The 23,062-nt window shown below is 38.5% G+C and overlaps 1 protein-coding gene across 11 annotated transcripts in view; it reads right to left on the reverse strand.

Annotated features, from left to right (window-relative positions):
• The window catches only part of rg (rugose), a 149,312-nt gene that overhangs the window by 43,339 nt on the left and 82,911 nt on the right, over window positions 1–23,062 (reverse strand). For 3 of the 11 annotated variants that reach the window (XM_066736537.1, XM_066736535.1, XM_066736533.1), the window contains exons 11-37: window positions 22,691–22,831; window positions 22,467–22,612; window positions 22,181–22,394; window positions 20,795–21,047; window positions 20,578–20,720; window positions 20,308–20,498; window positions 20,119–20,227; window positions 19,965–20,046; window positions 19,569–19,885; window positions 19,263–19,484; window positions 17,468–19,175; window positions 17,223–17,388; window positions 17,002–17,155; window positions 16,752–16,931; window positions 16,272–16,412; window positions 16,027–16,134; window positions 15,771–15,942; window positions 14,108–14,479; window positions 12,762–12,886; window positions 11,610–11,717; window positions 10,779–10,986; window positions 10,347–10,688; window positions 9,914–10,040; window positions 9,723–9,831; window positions 9,254–9,429; window positions 8,884–9,158; window positions 8,656–8,792 (exon numbers count right to left, since the gene is read on the reverse strand). In XM_066736537.1, coding sequence (XP_066592634.1) covers window positions 8,656–8,792; window positions 8,884–9,158; window positions 9,254–9,429; window positions 9,723–9,831; window positions 9,914–10,040; window positions 10,347–10,688; window positions 10,779–10,986; window positions 11,610–11,717; window positions 12,762–12,886; window positions 14,108–14,479; window positions 15,771–15,942; window positions 16,027–16,134; window positions 16,272–16,412; window positions 16,752–16,931; window positions 17,002–17,155; window positions 17,223–17,388; window positions 17,468–19,175; window positions 19,263–19,484; window positions 19,569–19,885; window positions 19,965–20,046; window positions 20,119–20,227; window positions 20,308–20,498; window positions 20,578–20,720; window positions 20,795–21,047; window positions 22,181–22,394; window positions 22,467–22,612; window positions 22,691–22,831 — 6,426 coding nt within the window. The remainder of the gene's footprint in view (window positions 1–8,655; window positions 8,793–8,883; window positions 9,159–9,253; window positions 9,430–9,722; window positions 9,832–9,913; window positions 10,041–10,346; window positions 10,689–10,778; window positions 10,987–11,609; window positions 11,718–12,761; window positions 12,887–14,107; window positions 14,480–15,770; window positions 15,943–16,026; window positions 16,135–16,271; window positions 16,413–16,751; window positions 16,932–17,001; window positions 17,156–17,222; window positions 17,389–17,467; window positions 19,176–19,262; window positions 19,485–19,568; window positions 19,886–19,964; window positions 20,047–20,118; window positions 20,228–20,307; window positions 20,499–20,577; window positions 20,721–20,794; window positions 21,048–22,180; window positions 22,395–22,466; window positions 22,613–22,690; window positions 22,832–23,062) is intronic. The other 8 variants (XM_066736540.1, XM_066736536.1, XM_066736538.1 and 5 more) reach the window with 7 other exon arrangements.

Raw genomic sequence — 23,062 nt, forward strand, 5'->3', positions numbered from 1 at the left:
AAGCGGATAATCGTTGGGCCCAGACAAGGGGCCCAGTCTAAAAATTTGTCGAATCCGGTGGGCCCCGCTCTACAGTCACAAATCCTAAAGCACATTTATATTTGGCTTCCTGTCGCGACTCTATTTCTCAGGAACCTCAGCTGCCAATTCTAATCTCGTAGAATTTCATTTTTAGACCGTTGGGAATAGGTAGAAATTTTTCTATTTAAGTTTCTTTCTACCATAATACTTGCCCCGTCATTTTCACTATGAGCAGTCTCAACTATGTAACGCGAGCATTGCAAATTGCATTGAACATTTCTCCAACGTTTCCCCACTAGTCAATCATTTATTAATTACAAAACGTGACGAGGTATTTATTACCGAACATTTAACGAGACCGCACAGATTGATTGGCGTACTTAGCAAGTAGCGCATGAGATACTATAGTTAATCATAATAATTTGCGATCCGCTAGTCGTATCCAAACTCCCTTTCTCTTGTCACGCAAGCATAACCAGTTTCATCATTATATGTTTGCAAGGAAGTTGGCAAACCTGATAAGTCAATGTTTTTCCAGAAAATAAAGCTTAGCGAATCCCACCCCCCTTCACGTAGAAATAGATAATCATAACGCGCTTGCGCGTTTTGTCAAATTTCTTTTTTTTTTATTCTTCCAAATACATTTCTTTATTGGCACAACAGGCTGATATATATATATATAAATCACTGTTTGGCTAAAAGCTACGATTTTAATTACCCCTTGCCATGCTTCTAGCTTCTTAATAACCATTATACACGTCTGTCCGCACTTTCCATGAAATTCAAGTTAATGAAATTTAAATTTTTCGATAGTGGAAAGATTATTGTGTTTATAGCGCAAATTACTCGTGTCTCACGTGAGATCAATTAAGCATAACCGATCGTGACTCCTCATGCGTGAACCTCAGTGGGATAAATCTTGACTATGACGCGTGATAAAGAAATTCCTCTTTTTCGCATCAAAGCTGCACAAATATTAATTAATACTCGCCGTGCACGTTCAGCTCGCATTTATCGTTGCTGCGCTTGGGACAAGTTTCCAGCTATTCGGAAAAATCGTCAGCTATAAAGCAGCGATATTTCTGGCATTTTAATGACGCACCTACCGGCGACGCTCGTGGAAAAATACATTTTTCTTTTGTAAGTTTTTTGCATCGCGAGCAGAATAAGTACGCTGCCGTCATTAAATTGCCCCAGCGCGATTGACAAACAACTCATTACCACGGACGTAAATCGATCGAATATAAATGCAAAATTAATTTATCGCGCGGCAATCGGATGAGAAAAAAAAGGCAGGCCGCCGAGAGAAAAACGTACGCGGCGATCGAACGCAAAGCTGCAAAGGTGAAGGTACGCCAAAGTGTGTGGTACGTTCGTGTCCGCGCGATAGAACACTGTTTTCAGTATCGATTGATAAGATGGAACTCAATAAGAAATGCAGAATGATGAGTGATTGTAAAAATTATTGCGAGATATACTTTTCTAATTAAATTCTATAGACGGTTAATTATTGTACCAGCGTGATTACAGTAACACATATATATATATATATATATATATATATATATATATTACGAACGAGGATCGTGATCGATCACCGCAGGTAGAAAAATATTCCCGCAACAGAGCGCATTGAAATATCATCTGGGTGTAAATGACAACGAAATCATTAGAGATAGGGACACTGAAGGACTGAATTTTATTGGTCATCAATCACCGCGCTTGATAATGTTACGCGTCAGCTGTCGTCAGTGATTCTCATTCGATGCACGAAGCGATTCGTATGCCGTGGAGAATCTTGCAAAAAGAAAATAAGAGGTCTCCGAGCGCAGAGGTATGCGCTATAGAACAGCTTGGAGATCTCTGAATAGGCAGGAAATGGGAATTGGGAATGTGCTAGCGACCTGAGGGATCAGGCTGGTAGTTAAAACTGTACGCATCCCATAATTTGCCGATTATTTTGACAAGGGTATGATCTCCTGACAGGTTAAGTTGGTCTCGTGCCCACTTATGTATATAGTGTAGGATAGAACACATATATATAGCTATTTAAATATGGGCTAATGGTAAAATTTGCGATCATTTTTAATTCTCCAGTGTGACGATTAATGCAGCTGATCGTTAATTTGGAGAAAATGGTATTGGGAGTAGGAAATATATGTTGACACACACAAACGCACACGTATACATTCTAGATTGTTTTTTTTTCCTCTTCCACTTGGCAGCCATTAATCAGTCCTGCTGCGTGCTGACACGCGCGATGGCCCTTGCGTTTTCAAGCATTGCGAAACACTGGATGGACGATCGATTGATTAATATTGATGAGCGCGCGCGAGGAGACAACCTGTGCGAACAAATAGTCCTCCAGGATAAGCCAGCAGCCCACCTTTGCTTTCGTGTGTTAACGCTTTGAACGCGCGCAGGTGGAAGCAAACGCGACGAACTTTTATTTTTGTTTTTTCAAATATAATTATTATATAAATTGCTATTTAGAGTAATCTGATTAGGTTGAAATGACACGCGACTCACTATAGCTGTCATTCGAAAAAAATTCATGAATGTTTTTGCTGTGCATCTGGCATTATGTGTGTATCAGTGTTGAGCTATATAATTACATTTTATCCAATAATGAGACGCAGTTATTCTCGATGATGCTGGTTTAAGCTGCTGGGTGCAATTATTGTCAGCGCACCTTTGCATTGGTATATCAACATTTTATGCCGACGCAGGTGGAAGCAAACTCATCAAACTCTACTAATATTCGTATAAAACTAAATTTTTCCTTTCTAAGATATAATAATCGTTTATACCGCCATTTAAATAAATTTAATTAGATCCAAACCACACGCGACCGATTATAGCCCCCATTCGAAGGAAAGCAATTCCATCAGGTTTTTGCTGCGCATCTGGCATTATGCAGTTATGCTTGATGATGCTGCTTTGAGAGCTGCTGGGTATAATTATCGAGCAGGAAAATCAGCGTGGCGAAAGGGTGGCGCTTAAGCGGCCGTTTAATACTGAAAATCGGTATCGACCATTGGCAGCATACGTATCGGCAATAAATATATGGGGCGGGTGGGTTCAGAGCGGACACGCTACTTACGCCGTCAGCGTTAATGACGGGTTACGTTTGCTGTTTGCTTAGCGAACAGATTAGTGAATGAATCTACAGGTGGGCGCCATCCGTCACTGCAATGGATGCACCCTGGTACCGCCTTCCCCCTTCCCTTCCTTCCTTCGGGACTCCCAACAAATCCCCCCGACTCATACCCCCCTCCCCCCCCCCCACCAGCTACCATTTTTAATCCTCCCAAAATCTCGTAAAAAATTATTTGATTGACCGAAGAAAATTGAAACGGTATCGTGCTTCTGCATAGTATTTTAAAACTTTCATTCTCGCTATGCTATATACATATATAGTGATTCCGAAGCTGCTGACAGGCTAATGCGCCACCTTACTACCTACTACGATACCTATCATCATTCTTTTCGGGGATAATCGACGGTCACGCCTTACAACGCGCGATCTACACCGCGAGAAATATTGCCTCAAATATATAGTTATTGGGATACACGCATGGTCCCACTCGATATAAAGTCAAGTTTGATGTTTAAACTTGTATGCAAACTCTTTGCGTCCATGCTCCTGATGATGATGATCCGTGCAAAAAAAGGGAACAGCTGGAAAAGAGTCAAAAACTAACGTTGGTTCATGAAGATCCAACTCGGCTACAATGTGATTAGCCGATGAAACATAACGGTGATAACTAATAGTAGACGTACGAGTCGTAAGAAACAATTAGCTTCTCCGTTTTCTATTTACACTATATATCGCATGAAGAGTCGTACCCTGATGCAGAAGTAGCGCGGCGAGTTATGATGGAGAACTAGCGAGATTGGCGGACCACCGGAGTAATGTCAGTACTAATAGCAGTGATTACTCTGCCTGGTTGAGAGTGTACCCGCCCTTACCAGCAGTCCCCCCCCCCCTTCACTCACGCTCCCAACATCGTACCCTCTTCGACCAGACGCCCATCGATTGATGGATGTTTACCAAACTATCCGGCTTCTCCTCCTGATAACCCCCCCCCCTTATTCAACCATAATCTACCAAGACTCCAATCCACCCATCTCCGATCAAAATCTCCCCGACGAGACTTTCTTCAATTGTATCGTGCGGAAATCGAGCGAGGAAGCGCAGGTGCGCGTAATACTTTCAGCGGAGTCTTAATTTCTAAACTCGAAGAAGTATATATATATATATATATACAACGATGCTCGCCGAGTTAAGACTATTCGACGCGATTCTCGATCGAAGACCGTTCTCCGGTGGACTAAGAAGGGCTCGAGGGTCGATGAGTTATTCATCGAGTGGCGTCTATAATCGTGAGATTCGGAGATAACCGCGAGAGTATATAACGCGGGGAAATGCAATTGTATTTTCAACGCTCTGTGTTTAAGCTGATCGTATGGTACGTTGGCTTATGGTAACCACGCGCGGCGGGCGCGTATCTCTGCAACGGTGTAATTATAGTTGCATAATTTTAACGTCCTTTGCAATACATCACTCGCATGCCATACATATGCATTGGAAAAGTACATACTATTAAGGCTGAACGCGGGCATCGTCGTTAACCCCCACCCCTCGCTCTCTATCGTTTCTCTTGGGCTCCTTCGAGTTCTGCAGTAAACGCCCCCGACAAAACTGTTCTCCCGCGTTTCGCGCAAATTTTTCAGTACGAATCGCAGATAAAAAAACTGCACGGTAGAAATAATAATAAAAGTTGAGAAATAGTTTGAACGCGGTGTATTTATTGTGGAGAATAACGTTCGAAGCTAAAGAAGCCTTGTTTACGAGCATATACGGTATATCGTAATCATAGCCGAGCAATAATTTTCGTCAGTGGGAATATTCTCGAAGGAAAAGCGATATCTGTTTCATGAATAATCCCGGAGGAAGGACAAGAGTATGGCTGACAAACGACCTAAGGATTTTTCCCGATATCGTAGTCTCGTTAATGGCGTCTTATTCGCTAACGAGAATGCGCGCAGGCCACCTGTCCGGTTAGTTTCTCTCTCTCTCTCTCTCTCTCTCTCTCTCTCTTGTTAGCCTCACGAATACTAAACGTGACCTCCCACCCATGTCATTCTCTTTCTCTTTTCGAATTCTCATCGAAATAAGAATAAAGGAACGGTGAAATTTTTCTCCTACTTTCTTCTTTTTTTCGTCCTTAAACATCCTGGGAAAAACTTTCTTCTCTCTTTCTCTATATATGTACGATACCTATATTCTATCTTTGGCGTGCGTCTTTTGCCGATTCCTCGCCTCTTTCCGGCCTTCGGTTCGGTAAGTATCCCGTGGGGCTACACGCAGCATGTGTCTACGGTAACTATGCCATGAGAAGGGGTCTTTAGGCGCCAGCAGGTTTCCATAAAAATTCGTGCCGACCGATCCGCCGCGACAGCACAGTTTAATATCCTGCCTAACTTTGCCTTCCAAAACTTCGTTAATGGACATTCCGTTACCGCGCAATATGATAATTCAGTCGCGATCAAGAAAGATAAACATTTGCCTTAAATAATTTTAATTGCCACGTCTTGCAAGGAGTATAAACTTTACGGATATACTTTATACATTTTTCTCAACGTTTTCCAATTTATTCCACCGGTTCGCGTATCACGAATTTCTTTGTAAAATTATGAGAATATTTTATGTATGGATTTCGATGAAAATTATCAATTTTCAGAAAGCTCGTGGGGAAAACTTTGAAAATTACTGAAAGACACGAAACTTACGGTATAAGACTATTTGGGGTTGATAGTGCGGTGGTAAGCGATGCCTATCGATGTCACGGGACTATAGCAAGAATGTTGTGCGTGCTTTGGGAGCATAATAATGACTGGTTACTATCTTTTAGTGACTTTGCCACGACACGCAAACCAGGGGGCTAAAACAAACACCGTAAATAGCTATTGCAACATTATCCAGTCCTGATGGAATAATTAATTTTAATTTCGACCAGGCTAATCTTTTCAGGAAACTTATGAAAATTACACAAAAAAAAAATGATCAAACTCATTCATAACGCACAAAGCACGCAGTGCAAAGGTCGATCAGTCAATATTTTGATAAGGTTTGCAGTTCCATTTATAATTCGATTCACCGGATTGGATTTGATGTTTGAACGGCGAGTTTGTCGAATCTACGGTAGATTTCAATGAACCTAAAAAAATACTTAGACCATTATTTGTTTTAGATATTAATGCTCTCCGCGAACTATTAATAATTCCTGGATGCAATCGTACGGGGCATCCTCTATCTTCTTTCTTCGAGACGAGCGAGGAGCGAGCGAGAGAGAGGAATAAAGTGGGGGGGATTGCCGTGTAAACGATAAATCATGATAAATACGTTTGCCCCGGCCATTATAAAAGGACGAACACGGCGATACGTGGAAGAAAGATGAAAGGAAAATGCAAGATGGGCGAGGAAGGAGCAAAAGAAGGGTAACCTGCGAGTGCAGTGCAGCGTGTAGTAGAAATATAAAGTAATTTTCAATTGCAATGAATCTCCCTACTATAACTCATTCTCATAATTAATTCGCTGAATCCATTGAATCTCGAGAAAAAGAAAATTAAATACACCCGGAAAAACAATTATTATCCATCGTCTACTGGCTCTAGAAGACCATAAGCAATTTAAAAATTTTATTAGCAAATGAAGAGGATCGAGTATGAACGATCCGTGTTGAAAAAAAATTAATTAAAAATTTTTGTTTGTAATTAATGGGAGGGAAGGAGCTCAAATTAGGGAATGTAGGGAGGAGTGAAGAATGGAATGCCCGAGGCTAGTGGTGAATTTTATCCTAGCATTACGATCGCTTAAGTCTCGACTGGACTATCGAGTGATCCATCGCCTACAAGCTCCCCCTCCACCGGGTCTCTCCCGAGGATCCAGCGCTAATGAGCGTGTCTCGATGCCGAACGAGCCAGTTCTCAGTTCTCCTTCAGACTTCGGCCTACCTTCCTGATTCCAGGTGCGTTTCATCTTAAAAGGCATCCCAATTAAGAAGCAGAATGAGCTTGTGTGCTCCTACTTCACGAGACTCCACCGACTTCCCCGGTTCACGGGCTTTACGGGGGACAGGTGGATGTCGCGCTTCCTCAGGAAATTTAAATTGATGCTGAGACCAAAAGCTACGAACGCTGTATACCTAACCAACGTCGTCTCGTAGTTATGCGAAGGATTTGCTATAAAAGTCTCCTCAAAAAACTCATCACGTCGAAACACCTGCATTATACTTTCAGTAATTCAATCAAACGTGATATAGAATTAATTTTTTAGAGGGCATAGTGTTTCGAGGTGGGATTTGTGAAAAATGACGAGAGAAGGTGAGGATTTTGAAGATTTTAAGTATCCGAGATAGAAGAGGGATATCATTGAAAAAGACAAAATAACGCAAGCAGATACCTAATGCGTACAATTTGAAAAGAATCCGAGCGTAACACATGGAAGATTTTGCTTGTTGAGTCAAAGAAGCTCAAAGAAAGAGAGAGAAGAAGTAGGTAGATACTGGGCCCCACGGGGGGCTCATAATTGCCGACCCTGAAGATCGGTCGACCCCATGGGGTCCCTCCTCTGTTTGTTTTATTCCCTAGTTATACAAACGTGAGATCTACGACCGATATATGATAATCTTCCCTTCCCTCACTCTTCCTTCTCATTCTCCACCACTGCCTCCTCCTCCTCCTCCCCCTCCTCTACTCCTTCTTCTTCTTCTTCTGTTTCTCCTCCAGTCACTCATCCGACGAGGAACCTCAGATACTGCATTATAAACGCTGGGAGAGGACACGTCTGAACCAATTTTGAAAACCAGCCGCCCCGAGAACCGTGGAAGCTTTCACCACGTCTCATCATTTATGGATCACATTTATTCGAATTCTTCGCCTCTTACTACACGATGATTAATTTTCTTCCTTACTCTTAGCTACCATCGTCTTAGCATCAACAATTCGTACCAATACAGGGGCAATGAAATGAGAATCTGTAATTGATACGTGTAAGAAAAAAATTCTATAAAAAATTATTAAATGTATATATGTATCAGATGATGCTTATTGCACAAAAGTGTATCATTATACAGATTCTCTCGTACTTCGTTATTTTTACATCTGTGCGCACGGTCTCTGCTGATATTATTTGCCAAAAAGAATTTATAAAACAAAAAAAGTATTACGTCATATAAATAAAGTCTTTTCTTTTCTTAAAATAAAAGAAATGTAATAGAATCAGCTGCTAATTGCAATAATATGTAATTGCGATGCTCCGTTCGACCCTGAGACTTCAATGAAAGTAAACGTTATCTCCTGTAGGGCCAGTGCTCATATTTCAACTCGATAATTTCGCGATTGCAACAGGTTACTCCAAATACATATAATAGGCTATATCTAAACGATGTTTGAAACGAAGCGAAGTAATTAACTGTCGAGATTGCACGAACGTCATATAGGTACATCATCCATGAGTAATCCCAGTTCTAATGATAAAAGCGAGGTCAACTTTCTACTTGCACAGAGCTTGAAACGAATTTTCTCCTCTAATCCAAGTGTGCATTTAACAATTAATTCTTGACTCACCTCACTGTCGATCTTCTTGAACTCGATGTCCTCCTCGTCGACCTCGAAGTAGAGTTCCGTAGAGGTGATGGAAATTATTCCAGGGGCCACAATTCCCGGTGCAATAAGTCTTCCTTTCGTACTGATGTTAACCGGGCCTAAAAACAGAAAGTAACAAAATATAATAAGATACAATCTTTGGAGAGTCTACGTAGACGAAGAGAATTTTTAAAATGAAAGATGGCCGACCTGTCAAGTCGCTGTCCAAATCTCTATCATCGGACAGCAATTCACTATCATCCATGAGATCCGATGACTGCAATTGTTGTTGGTGCGCACGCGAGGCTGCGAGATGCGCGTGAAACTCTTCACGTGCTTGCAAAATCGCATCCTCGGGTGCACCGTGTTCCAAAGCCGCTTTTAGTGTAGCTTCCGGATGGCTCGAGCCTAGTGGATTGTGCACGAAACGCTTACGTCTACGTGCATCATCCTCCCACGCATCCAGCTTCCAATATTCGGCTAGTCTGCAGCAATATTCGAAGCAAGTTTCAAATTAATTTTCCATCGAGTCATTAAACCTGAGGAATCATCATAGATCTTCTATTTAAAAGACACTGACTTTGCAGCCATTGGATCCATGTAGCCCCAAGCCCCATGTTTGTTGGACAAGATGTTCCTGATTTTCTCGAGAAGTCTACTAGCGATTACGTTGTCCCGTCTTCGAGCTGCTGTAATTAAGTGATCGCACATCCGTTCCTCTTCCCTCCGGTCCAGTAACGTCTGAGCGCATTGAGACTGAAATGCAAAGCGAGCTTTAGCAATAAAATCATCAACGTGTGCCAACGTCTCAAATTATCTCTCGATGATAAGCAATTAATAATATAACCATTTATCAAGATAAAATATATATAAGTTACTAGAAATTATTTCCAACAGATGTCATTTGTGCTGTGTCGAATAAATTAATTAATGAATCTTCTGTAAATGATATATGTATAAGAACACAACATTTCAGCGAGGTAAATCATGGAGAATTAATTACTGGATTAAAGGATTAATATAAATATTTGTACTTTGAACTATTTTACCTCAAAGTCTGCGTGCTTTAAAACATCATCAGCTCTCATTCTGTTCAGGATAAATTCTGCTTCATTGGCCACTCTCACTATGTGATCCTTCATTGCGTGAGACAGCAATCTGAGAAGGAGAAATATCGCCATTGCTAAAGTTCTTACTGTCATTTTTGCCGAGGTCATTAGGTTTGCGATAAATGTCTTACCTTCCTTCGTTGATTAGCTCGATGAAAGCGAGACCCGCATGCTTCTGCAGTGAGTTTTGCCATTCCTGGGAACACAACAGCATCACCAACTCCACCACGGAGTTGCTATTCTTGAAGGTCGTCAGTCCTATTGGAAGAAGAAAAATATCGTTCAAACACACTATATAACGCGAACGTTCGTAAAATTAGTCTTCGATTTATCTACGGAGTAGCTAATAATAGAAACGAGAAATCCTCGGTGCGTTGTTTGAATGCGAAATATCTCAGAACAATGTCTGCATTTTAATAGCTGTTTATAGCTGATTTTTCCTTTGCTTCATTTAAGCCAACGAGGATGACAGCGTTTGATCGAATCGACGAATACCACGAGGTAATATTGATACGTTATTATTCGGTATGCTATAGAATATACACGATGCTGCAGTTTTTTTACCTTTGCCTTCCATTAAAAGTTCTTGTCCATGGGACCCGACGAGGGTCTTGGACAGAAATGGCGCAAAGTCCACCATGATCTCTCGAAGAAGGGGGCAAACCGAACCAAGTGCCATTTCCAGTTTTTGCGTAAGCGAGGCTTCTCTCGAGGGTGTTGGTACTGGCAAATGGTCCACGAGGCCCTTGATCGGTAAATCAACGTCCGGACGTGGCGATGCAGCTGTTACGACGAGTCTGTCAGGAACTCGTACTACAGAAATTTCTGCCGCTGGTTTCTCACCTCGTTCAACGTTCCCCAGCATTTCCTCGTCCAGTACATTGCCCTCGTTATCCTGAATTTCGCCTGGAATTTCAAATAAATCACGGAAATTAATTGTCTTCGGCATGTACCTGAATCAATTTTCTAGGATACTCCTATTTTGAGTTTTACTACTTTGGGAATGAGCGATGTTGTGGATGTTCCTGGGATCATCCCTTGGATTCTCAATTGGAATGGTGTCTCCATCTTCGTTGAGGTTCACATCAGTCCAGGCTTCTTCCGAGGAGTTATGTTTGATTTCGTTATCCGTTGTTACATCGGACGGACTTGCATCTGCCGCCAAATTACTCCTATGAACTGCTTCCTCGGTGGAATCGTTACTCTAAGAAAAATTTTTAACAACCAACCATGTTATAAACTCTATTCAGAGACTGATAACTTTAATACTCTCCCCCACCCCAACCACTTCTTCCAGCCCCCCCCCCTTCCTTAAAAAATGTTTTTATCGAAGGTTTTAACGTTTCGTAAATCTTTGGTACGATGACTTTACGATCAGAGTAAATCTAATTCCATTCTCTAACTATAAAGATCTCAGAGGTAAATATACTTCTACGCTACTTCATTGAGCTTGGTAACTAACGAGAGACTAACTTTCTGTAACATTTAATCAGTAGTAGCTGAGATCTCTCATTACGAGTTAAACGAGGCACAACAAGAAAATTCTATAGGTTCTTTTTAGCATGCACCTATTATATTTATATTACACCATTGATACGCAATCATCTAGCATATTATTAGAAACAAAAGAGGAAGCCTGATAGGTAATTAAAAATTTATCACAAATCATATTGCTTCATTAGTACAATATAGTGTGTCCTCATTGATTAAGGGTTTTCATATAGCTTTTAAGGAAGAAAATAGGTCGTAGTTAATTTTGAAAAATAGTTTTTCCTTGATTTGCTTTTATTGTGACATAGCGACGTCATTAGTGTGATCTAGCTTTACCTGGAGATTTCGTGGCAGTGGCTCGGACCTTGAAGAGCCAAGCGTTGGTTCTGACGAGGGGTAATCCTCGAGAATTGTCCGTGATTGAGAAACACCACTATGACCTCCCTTCAGAACCAGTAGTTAGTACGCATAGCAATGCAAGCAAAGGAATTTGACGATAATTAAAAAATAATTAAGAAATCAACCCCCATGCTGCGATAGAATAATTAATTACCCTTAGTAATCTCGTTCAGATTATTTCCAAATATGCCTAATTTTTAATTTACCAATTCTAAGCACCGAATCCAATATCGTTTAAATTTAATCATTACTACCAATTAGTCTACACCGAAATAGAATACTGCATGCTGGTTAGTTAAATAGCGAATAATTAAACGGATATATCTGCTTTTATCTAATTTATTATTTTCTTTCAAAATTTCTATATTTTCTACGTCTCGAATTATCGACTTTATTTATTTCTGAGAAGAATAGAGACCAATGCTTTGAAGGAAAAAGTGCGGAGCGTTGTGAAAAAGTTAGACATATACATATACAGGATATCAACTGGATTTAGTGGTAAAAGGGCATTGCATAATCTCGACGACAGAGTTATGAAACTACTGGTTATTTTTTAAATTGTCAGATTTCTCGAAAAGATCTCAATCTCGAAATGTTTTCCATTTGGAAAGCTCTGTCGCTGACGCAAATATATCACGAAACATCAACCATTTTCGAAATATTTGTCATTTTTGCAACACTCTTTTTTCGCAGAAAATGCACTTTAGGCTTACGTGCTTAGAAAGTGCTAGAAAGATAGTAGTGAAGTATCATTGAGAAAAGTGTTCACCGAAGAAAGAATCAAGAAGGTATACTAGAGAAAAGTTATAGTCTTAAAGTTTTCAGTAGTAATTTCTACCAACACGTAAAAGCAATAGTCAATCACTGTAAAACTACATTCCTAGTCTATCGAAAAGCATGCAGCTCCAAGTAATCTTAGAGATACTTTTTGGTAATAAACGAATATTATATTATGAAAATATAGTGAAATTGAAACAAGAATTTTACCTGAGATACTTTCTAATCCCGATGAGATTTTTATTGACCGTTTATTTATTTAGATAATTAACCCGGATATAATCATTGATTGCATATTTTTTGTTCATTTACCTTGGTCGATGGAGGGCCCGAGGAGGTTACATCGTGATCTGCTAAGATGGACGAATTATTTTCGTCCACGATTATCACTTCGTATTCTCCATCGTCCTGAGAGCCAGCTGACTGACTCATACCACCTGGGAACATTTTTTCAATGACGATAAAATAAAGAAATTACTTTTCTGATAATTCTTTATTGCAAAAGTCAATTCAATGTGATTGATGATTTTCAGAGAAAACGAATATTTTCATTGAATCGATCAAGTTTTTACCTAATAAAGCCAAAACCTCATAGGAGCACCAATTAAAAAATAAAGAATAATTTAGCCAGTATTTCAACAATCACATTAAAATGCTGACGAAAAATGCATATAGTGCGAAATTATAACAATTGAGTATGGGATATAGTGTAATGAATATGCAATTAAGCTCTTCTTCCTAAAGTCATTCCAATTCACACATGGGAAAACTTGACGATCTAATCGATTGCAAAAAAAGTTCTTATGGGAGGAAATAAGTGTTCAGGCATCGATACAAAAATCATCCACGCGTGCACCGATTTTTCTTCAAAGTTCAAGAGGTCATTTGAATTTTGATGAATTTGCATGCAGATGTGCTATTCTAGGGATTGTGTACGCTCACCACAGCGATATTAAAGTAAAAAATGTATGACTGCATATACGTACACCTAAACTAGATTCTAAAATTTACAAAAATTAATACCAATGACATGACAGGTATAAGCATTACTTCACTTTCTCGCTGTCATTGTATTGGTGTGCAAGGTTTCTATACTAACAATGCAACTGTAGGTCCAATGATAAATTCTTTTTTAAGCATTATATGTTACATTTGTATTGGTAAAATAAATATCCATAGAAAAAATAGGATGCTAAAAGCTACAACGATGAATTTGAAGTATATATATGCTTTGGCTAATATAGGATGGAGACTACGCCATACGTGCAAAAACCAACGCAGAATAAATTCAAAAAATAACTGTAATCTTTAATTATCAAGAATATCTTCATTAATACAGGCAAAATTGAATGTTCCAAAAAATAAACAGCAGTGGTCTTGTGGTGTATCGACAAAAAAAGCACAACGATGAGAAATTTATTTTCAACTTGATATTTTTCAATTTTAATGAGTAAATTCGACAATTGCTGAAAGTGAATTTGAATTGGTCTCAGGATCTTCGTAAGTGCAAGAAAAATAAACGAGCAAACAGAAATAAGTTGAATAGCTTGTTTCTGGACTGTCGAGGATTGAAACAAAGAGGATGCAAGCGTTCCACAAGTGAGCGTGCAAGAGCCACTGTCGCATTCCGTGATAGAACGTTCTGGCAAACGAGTTACCTTGCAGACCGACAGCGGAGTTTCTATGACAGAGATTTCGGGGCTGATCGATATGTTTTTGTAGTGAATGATGATGATTGTTATTGTTGTGGTGATGGTAATGATGGTGACGATGATAATTATGATTATTTGGGTGATGGTTATAGTGGTTGCTGTGGTGGTTGGGAAGATAGTAGCTGGATGGGGACTGGCGATTTGAGTGCCTGGCAGCCGGTAGCGGGTGCTGGTGGTGGTGCTGGCTGATGTGGTGGTTGGCATTGGCATTGGCATTCGCATTGGCGTTAGGGTGAGATCCCGGTAGGAACTGTGGGTACACGTGGTGTGACCACTGTGGGAACAGAGGCCGACCTCCTCCACCACCACTTCCATCTCCTGAGGAACCATAGTTATCAAAGTTACGATGACTCTCCTACCCACACATCCTATCCACATCTATTTCCTCGCACGTTTGGAGCCATTCAAAATTCTCAAAAAATCATCAACACGACAACGCTCAACTTTCAACATTAAAAACTTTACATTTTGATTTGATATTTAATTCAAATATTATTGGTTGCTCCATTGTCTGATATCTAATGTTAGACTTAGCTTTAAAGCCTGCAGTTGACAGTTGGAACTAGACGTGTCTTAACTTCTCAGAATCTCAGTTCTTTGGACACACAACATTTCCTAAATTTTATTTAACATTTTTTTTATATATTTAAGATATATTAGAGTGAAAGAGAGGGGGAGAGAGATAGAGAGAGAGAGAGAGAGAGAGAGAGGGAAGAGATATGAAGTCAATAATTATATAACAGGAATATATCTAAACATAAAATAGGGTGCAGAAACATTGTCTGGAAATCAAAACTCTCACTGTCAGATACAAAAGAAATGGCTTCTTCATACAGCGGTGCATTTTACATGCTTACTGTCAACAGTGTATGGTGCTTTCTTGTTCTCTGCAGCTACATTGTTGCTAGTGCACTTGTGATATTCTCACATTCCTATCTTAAAATAAACAATAATTAATCACACGTATTCTCTTCAAGTTTATTAATGAGAGTATCAAAATATAATACAACTATTCTGTTAAAATAGCTGTTTGTCAATCTTCAATTTTATAACAACATGCTAGATCATTAACTGCTGCCATGCTTTTTGTTGTGTGATTCAACCATATTAGAAATGAAAGGAAAGGGGTAAAAAGGGAACCACATATCTGACACGTAAGAGTTTTGATGGTTAGGAATATGTATGAGACCAATTATATTTGATTTGATGAGTTGATCCAATTATGGTCTAATGATAAAGTAGTTTTTGTCCAAAGGTGTAATCATGCATATCACATCTTTCCCCAATATGCATACCGATTTTTACGCCTGGTAATTATTACATTATAATATATTTCAACGAAGAGACAAATTCAGTATCTATACTATATAAGCTGGTGACTATTACTGTGGAACTTCTGCAGCAAAAACATTCTCTATCAAAATAAGCAAAAATAACTCAGGAATTATATTATCCTTGTCACGAACCATACATTTGAAATTCATATAATTCTTTTTATCAAAAGAGCCTTATATCCCATTGATCGTACATGTTTTACTAGTTAATTTTATATTTTTTTGGTTATTTGCATTTTCTCTTTATTGAAATTTGGGACTATTAATAATCTCACCTGAAGGACTCCCTGGTCTCAAATTGGCACCGTTTGTTTGAATTGTTTGAACGGGGCTTGGCGGACGCTGCGTAATTGGTGGCTCCAAAATATCACGATATTTTGAAACCATTAGTACAGAGATGAAGTAAACTATAGCCAGGGACAGAAACTGTGCCTGTTTGGTTTCTTCCTGTAAGTATAAATGTACACTATGAACTATTGATAATTTCTTCAAAAACTACTAAAATATTTTAGACATGTTAACAATACTAACAACATCTCTGTATATGACAGCTCTCAGTCGGTTTACATCCATATCTTGCAGAAGTTTTTCAGGATCCTTCACAGGACTCATTTGATGACTCAGATTGTCAACAATGTTCTGTGAATCAATATCCAAATTACAGTTAAATTTGGTGTAATACACTATATCCTTAAAAGAAAACACTGGAAAGCAGCATGCATACTTTGTGCTACCAAGGAAAATAAAAAATTTGCTAATTGTGTATCGGAACATACCTTGGAGGGTGTTTGAACACCTCGAATGAGAGACTGAATATGTTGTGATTTATTACTAGAACCAATCTGCCGACCTAACATGCTGTACGATCTGCCACGCTCTTTACACTCTAAGCAGTTTCTAACGGCACAAGTACAGACCTAAGGAAGCAGTTTTTAATTATAATTATAACGAAAAGGTGGCGTTTCCCTATCTAACTCTACTCTTTGAATTTGTGCTTGAATAGCTATAAAAAATCGACAATAGGAATTTTCTACACCACCCAAAAATATTCATTTAATAAAGCAATCTACACAAAAGTATTAGTCTATATTAAATCTAAATTCCACATTTATATTACGCTGATAGGCTGTAAATTAATTCAATTTTAATACTCGTACCAAAAAGTGCATCACTAACACTCGGTGTAATTTCATAGTTAAAAACTTTCGGTAGCTGCGTTTGATTTTTCTATTATTAGCAATTATTAAAATACACACCAGTCGTAAACATTGCCTGAGGATCCCACCACTAGACATGTTCTTCTCAGCCTCAAGTTCACCAAAATTCAGAGAACTGGCAAAAATAAGAACATCGGCCATGTTTACTAGCCTTTGAAGAAACGAAACCGCAACTTCGATTGGCATTCCTTGAGTTGGTTCGATTACATCCAATTCACTCTGTATGAAAATCAATTCATAAATACTACCGAAGTAACACGTACATATTCTTTGAATAAAAATTGCTTACGTTTGGTGAGGTCGCGGAAGCCAACAGTGGTAATAGACCTCCGCAGGCTATAATAAGATTATCCGCTAATTGGGATATCAAATGGACTGTATTAACAACAAAGATAGCATTGTCGCTGCTGTTCACAAAATCCAGAACGGACTTGGTCGAGTGGCTGAAAAAAATTCTATCGTTACACGAATCGACTAAATATGACGAAAATGATTCAAATAATTGCTTACCTTCTCCAGACTTGAATATCCGTTTCCAAGGAAAATAAAACATCGGAAAGTAGTCGTTGGTGGATGTAAGACCATTTGAATTCTGGTATCCTGAAGGGTGGTCTCGTAGGACCAGGACTAAACATGGGTCTTGTCGAAGAATTTCCCTGCTTAGCTCTTTTAGATTCTAAAAGTTATCCAATATACAATTAATACATGATTTACAGATTAATGTTGATCTTAATAATTAGGCTATTTTTACCCACCAAAATGATTAGGATCCACTTGTGTGGAAGTTGAGGCACTCCTTGGTCTTTTCTGGGGCGAAGATGTTTTTCGTAGAGGAACAGGTAGAGAAGGAGGCTCGTCGCCATTACTTTCCGCAACTGACTCCGAGGATACGTTTGGCAAACTGGATCTTCGGTGAGGATCTACATAATCCGGAGCCGTGTCATTCATAATTGGATTATCCCTTGAAACCACATTAGAACTAATGATTTGAGGCACACCGTCGGACACACTTTGAGTAGCATCACAGACTGTAGATATTGTTGGGATTTGCTGTTTAGAATTTGGCACTTGCGTCACGTTATCTACAGAACTCGGGTTATCGCTATTACTAGAAACACTATCTGATAGTCCTACATCATCATCAGTTCTCACTGGAACGTCTGTGTTATTATCACTTACACTAGTAGAAATAGTGGACGGTTCGCTTGAATGTATTTCGCTTGGCTTTTCGTCGGTACCATTAACAAAAGTACTTTTACCCTCGGCGATGCATTCCTCACTAGGAATCTTAACCTTCGCATCAACCTCTACCTTTACCTTACAATTTACCTCTTCACAATTGGCTTGGATGCTTTCTACTACGCTAGTTGAGCAATTGGAACTTTTTACACCCCCTTCCTCATAATCCGCTACCTCTCCATTTACGCTTCTCTCCTCTTCCTCCCCGATTTTCTTGGCAGACTCGGTTGCTTCAGGTTTCTCCACTTCGGAGCCGAGCGCTTTTGCTTCGCAAGAAGTTTCTTGGTTTTCAGTCGGTGTCAGATAAGCTTCGGATGTGTCACTATCGACTACTTCATTCTCCAATTGAAGTTTCTCGATTACTTTTACCGTCAAAGGCTCCGAAGTCTGCAAATGTGCATCAGCAACTTCAGCTACTTTAAAAACTTCGGTCACCTCTGTAGCTTCAGGAGTCTCTTCAACTTCAAGTACCGGCCGATCTTTTTCACTTTCCTCTTTAGCCATCTTATTTTCTACGTCATCCTCCTTGGAAATAGCGGATGGTTCGTCAGCAGCTGCTACTTGGTCCGAGTCAGCAATTGCTACGGTTCTGTCTTCATCTAAGGATTCGTTCTGTATTCCATTCAAGGATTCACTTTCCTGGACCTCTGACTTAGCAGGCTCCTCGGTCTCTACTGCCTCTGCTATCTCTTTACTCTCTACATCATTCTCAATCTGCGCTGACTCCTTCTCTTCCTCTTTCACTTCTGGCACTGGCTCCTCTTCGATAATTGTTTCTTCAGCAGTTTTAACTTCCTCCAATGCAGTTTCAGTAACAGTAGCTACGGATTCTTGTGGACGAGAAACTTCCTCCTTCTTAGCTTCTTGAACCGAATCAGGACTGGAGCTTTCAATCTTCTCAAATTCGTTGTAAAAATCACCGGAACTCTCGGGAGGTACAGCCTCTGTCTCCTGAGCAGTCTCAACGAAAACAATTTCGCCATTGGCTTCTTCCAAAATGGTTGGAGTCTCGGTATGTGCTTCGCGCGTCGTCGGTGGAGTTTCTGGCTTATCACTCAATCTTGAATCTAAGGATATGACCTCGCTCGAGTGCATTGTGTCTATGGTCTCACTTCGAGACTTTACTATCGCTGGACTTCCGTCGCTCTCGGTATTATCTATCGAATTCAAATCGCAACTACAGGATTCTTCCAATCTGTCATTGGCTTCCGGCGATTCGAACTCCTAAATAGACACGTATTTAAAATCAATTAGTATGAGTCGAATTTATTAAGGATTAAGGAACTATATTTATTATGGATCTGTTCTTACTTTGTAGTTTCTCTCTATGTGCTGCCCATCGTGATTCGGCTGATTATTCCATGGAATAGGTCTGCTGTAGCCATTGTTGCCAGAATGCTGTTGATCCCAGCCAGAAATTGTACTAATTGGTCTCTGCTGCCTCAGTTCTGGATCTGTAATATTATCCGATCTCTGCCTCTCATAATGTTCATACATCTGGGCAAACTGAAGCTTAAACTCTTCGTAGGAAACCTAAAAGTTTTAACAATTTGTTTATTCAGCTTCTAAGTTTATTCAATTTTGGTACACATATTATATTTACTGATAAATACGAACTTTTGAATGAACAATGGCCAGAGTATCAACCCATACTCTCCAACCCCCATATTCATGTTTTATTGCATGATGTAGTAACATTCTGAACAAAGAATAGACCATATCCGATATCTTTTGCTCCTCGGTATTTTTTGGATGAATATAAGCCATCGCGATTAACCACTCTTGCCAGACTGACATTTGCAGAACTGTTCGTCGATTTTCCCGATTGTTATTGCATAATAGAGTCATGTCCGAGAGAAACAATTTCTTCACTTCGAGAAGCTGTTCCGTTTGCTTGGATTGTCGTATTAGTGTAGCCACCACCTTAAGGATCACTAAAACATAGTCCAGGTAAAATAATTTATTCGTAGCTATATGTATGAAATATCTTGGATATTCATTTATTTGTCTTACTTGGATTTTCCAGACGGTAATGTGATTCAGGCTCAGGATGCCTGGCGTACAGAATTTGTTGACTGATGTGTTCTGTCATTATCTGAAAACACATTAATTTTGTAAATAATTAATTCGTGTAATTTTATTTATTAATTTCAGAGAAACTTCTTACCTCGTATAAAACATTGTAGGTTGGCAGGGAAAGGGTTTCTTCATTCAGCAACAATCTTTCAGCTAACAGTGTATACAAGTTATGTGGACTCATGACATCGTATTTTCTTCTGTTGAAAAACAGTTGTCATAAAATACACAAATAGATTAAGCTTACAAAAGTGAACTTCTCAGATTGTTCGATACTCACTTGTGTGTACTTCGACTAAGAAAGAAGCCCAAAAGTTTCAGAGCTTGCAGTCTGATCAATTGACTCTCTGCTGCCAACAATTTGAAAATAGTTCGGACGCCTTGTTTGGCATCAAATGCAGGTACCATTGACGAGGGATGTTCGGACATCAGGGATATCAGCATTTGTAAAACATCATGCAAGTTCTCATCCTGAAAAAAGTACATTAAAAATTTATACATACAGTGTTCACTTAAGAAGTATTTAATTATTTTAACTCATAGCACCTACTTCGTGCATTGTTGTTAAATAATTTAATATGCTTTGGAGCTCGTCGTCCTTAACACCATTGCCAATCATTATTAATTGTTTGAGAAATAATAAAATGTATGAGCGTATTGTCAGAATATCCTTTTGCTGAGGCCTCGGACCATCTGCACATAAATCATTAATTAAAAAATTAATAATATTTTTCATGCATCGTACGAAATTCTCATAATGAACTCACCAAGTCCTTTCGGTGTTATGCCACTCTTAGCACGTGGATTTGTAACCCAATAATAATATTTAAGCGTATGGACTGTTTGTAAAACCGTAGAAACCCTTCTCACGTTGGAATAAATTTGAGTGTCGCTAAGAAATTCAGTGGCCAAATAAGAATAAAGTCTTGTTTGCACTGGAGCTGGTGTATAAATCCAGAGAGCGGGATTAAATAAGACATGATCCAACAGCTGCCATGTTAGGAATGAAAAGTAAAACAACTACATCACCATATATCTGCCTGTTCTTCGGACACATCAATCTATCCGACTTTTTACGTTCATATTTATAATAATTAATTATTGTAAAATTAAATCCTAGTCCGATCTTATACAAACCAAAGTAAAAAACTTTCCTCATTTAATGACTTTCTGAGACTTTTCCAATTCTTCGTATAACAAAATTATTTTGACTGATGAATATGAAAATTAATTAAAAATTTCATTTAAAATGCAGAAAAAAGAAAGTAGATGTACATGCAAGGTTTGTAGGGAGGACAAAGTTTTCACATTAGAGATTTCTTTTAATGAAACCAGAGACTTGATGAAACGAGATTAATCGAATTAAGTTTTGAGTCACAAAGCCAATTAAATAATGCAATTTTGTTCATTCGTTACATTTACCGATTCGCTTTATGGAGCATTAGAAAAGCTGAATATAGCAAAGAAATTTAGAATATTTCTTTGAAGCAAATTGAAAAACATTCAATGTGCATAAGTAGAGAGTTTATGAAGTCAGGGCAACCTAAAAGTCGGTAGATTTCATGCGCCAAAGATTTTTGTAAAGTAAATTACTTTTTCAAGTAAATTCAAGTAAAGATATTCATGCTAGATTAGTTATCAAGCACAGCAATTAAGTTTATGATAAGGACATGCTAATAGTCAAACATTCAATCTAAAAGTTACATTCCTCTAGGAGTTGCGATTTAAATCAATCGAATCAACATGTAATGTAAGTTTAACTGAGTACAAATATATTTCTAGTATACTTTCTTAAAATAAGCAAATGCTAAATTAATAATAACGATCGAGAGGCATGCTAATATTTATTGCTATTGATGCCGAATAAAAATTATAAGAAAAATCAAAGATACCATCTCTATATAAAAGAAAATCAAAATAACTAATTAAAACTTAAGAGTCGTTTTAATGTTATTAATTAATATTCTATTGAAATATAAGATCATTGCCTCGTTAATAATTCTAAATCTTAATTACGTTTACTATCTCTTTTACAAGAATTAACAAAAATGATCTTTACTGATTTGTTATTCTCCTGATACTACCAGAACTATTATTTCACCTGATATTGTAGATTAAACTTTAATTTCTAAGTACTACGTATATCTAAATACCTGTTTTAGCAGCAGATCACTATTTGCACTCAGGCACGTTACTAAATGCTTCGTGAGTTCCAGGAATGAAGCAAGAACTTCCGTTGTTAGATGATCCCTACTTGCTCTTTGCAACATAAAACTTATAACCAAAAATCCTCTATTTTGTACCATGTGCTGTTGAACTGTTTGGGAGCTTTCTACCAAATCGCATATAAATCCCAGCAATTTAGAACTGAAAAGATTGATATTTGCATTGACCATTTATAATTATTGACCATAAAAGAATAAAGCTGTTAATTTTTACCATAGCGTAGGATCTCGTTTAACATCATTGGGCGCTATGCAGTCATAAGGCATGTCCAATTGTGAAAACAGAGGGAATAATACTTGAATACCACCGATAGAGTTCAGTGTGCTATGAATGGAATGTGTGATAACAGCTTTAACTTCCTATAAAACGAAGAGTCACACAATGATTTACGTTTACTGTGTGTATAATCTGATAACTTTTATTAAAAATTTCTTCACCTGTAACATGAGGGCATGGGGTGTATGTACAAAATAAGAAACGTTGCCTTTTGGTGCACTTTGCAAACACAGCTGTGAGTCCGTAGCCACCGGATTGTACATGAACACAATTGCATTCGATAATTTTCCATCATAGAGCACCTACAATCAAAATTTTGTTAGAAACAGATTAAAATTTTGCATTGATAAATTTTTCATGCAAATATACCATTGGAGTGATAATCGTCACTAATAATTTACGAATATCAATATTTACAAATATCCATAATTGATCAATCATAATTACGCATGCCATAGCAAAAAAAATGAATAGGTATATTAAGCAACAGGGGTAAATATATATGTATATAACATAGGAAATATCAATGACAC

This window comes from Prorops nasuta, unplaced genomic scaffold (assembly GCF_024137725.1).
Source record: "Prorops nasuta isolate Cenicafe-Biocafe unplaced genomic scaffold, Cenicafe_Pnas_1.2 PNAS00015, whole genome shotgun sequence".
Taxonomy (NCBI): Eukaryota; Metazoa; Arthropoda; class Insecta; order Hymenoptera; family Bethylidae; genus Prorops; species Prorops nasuta.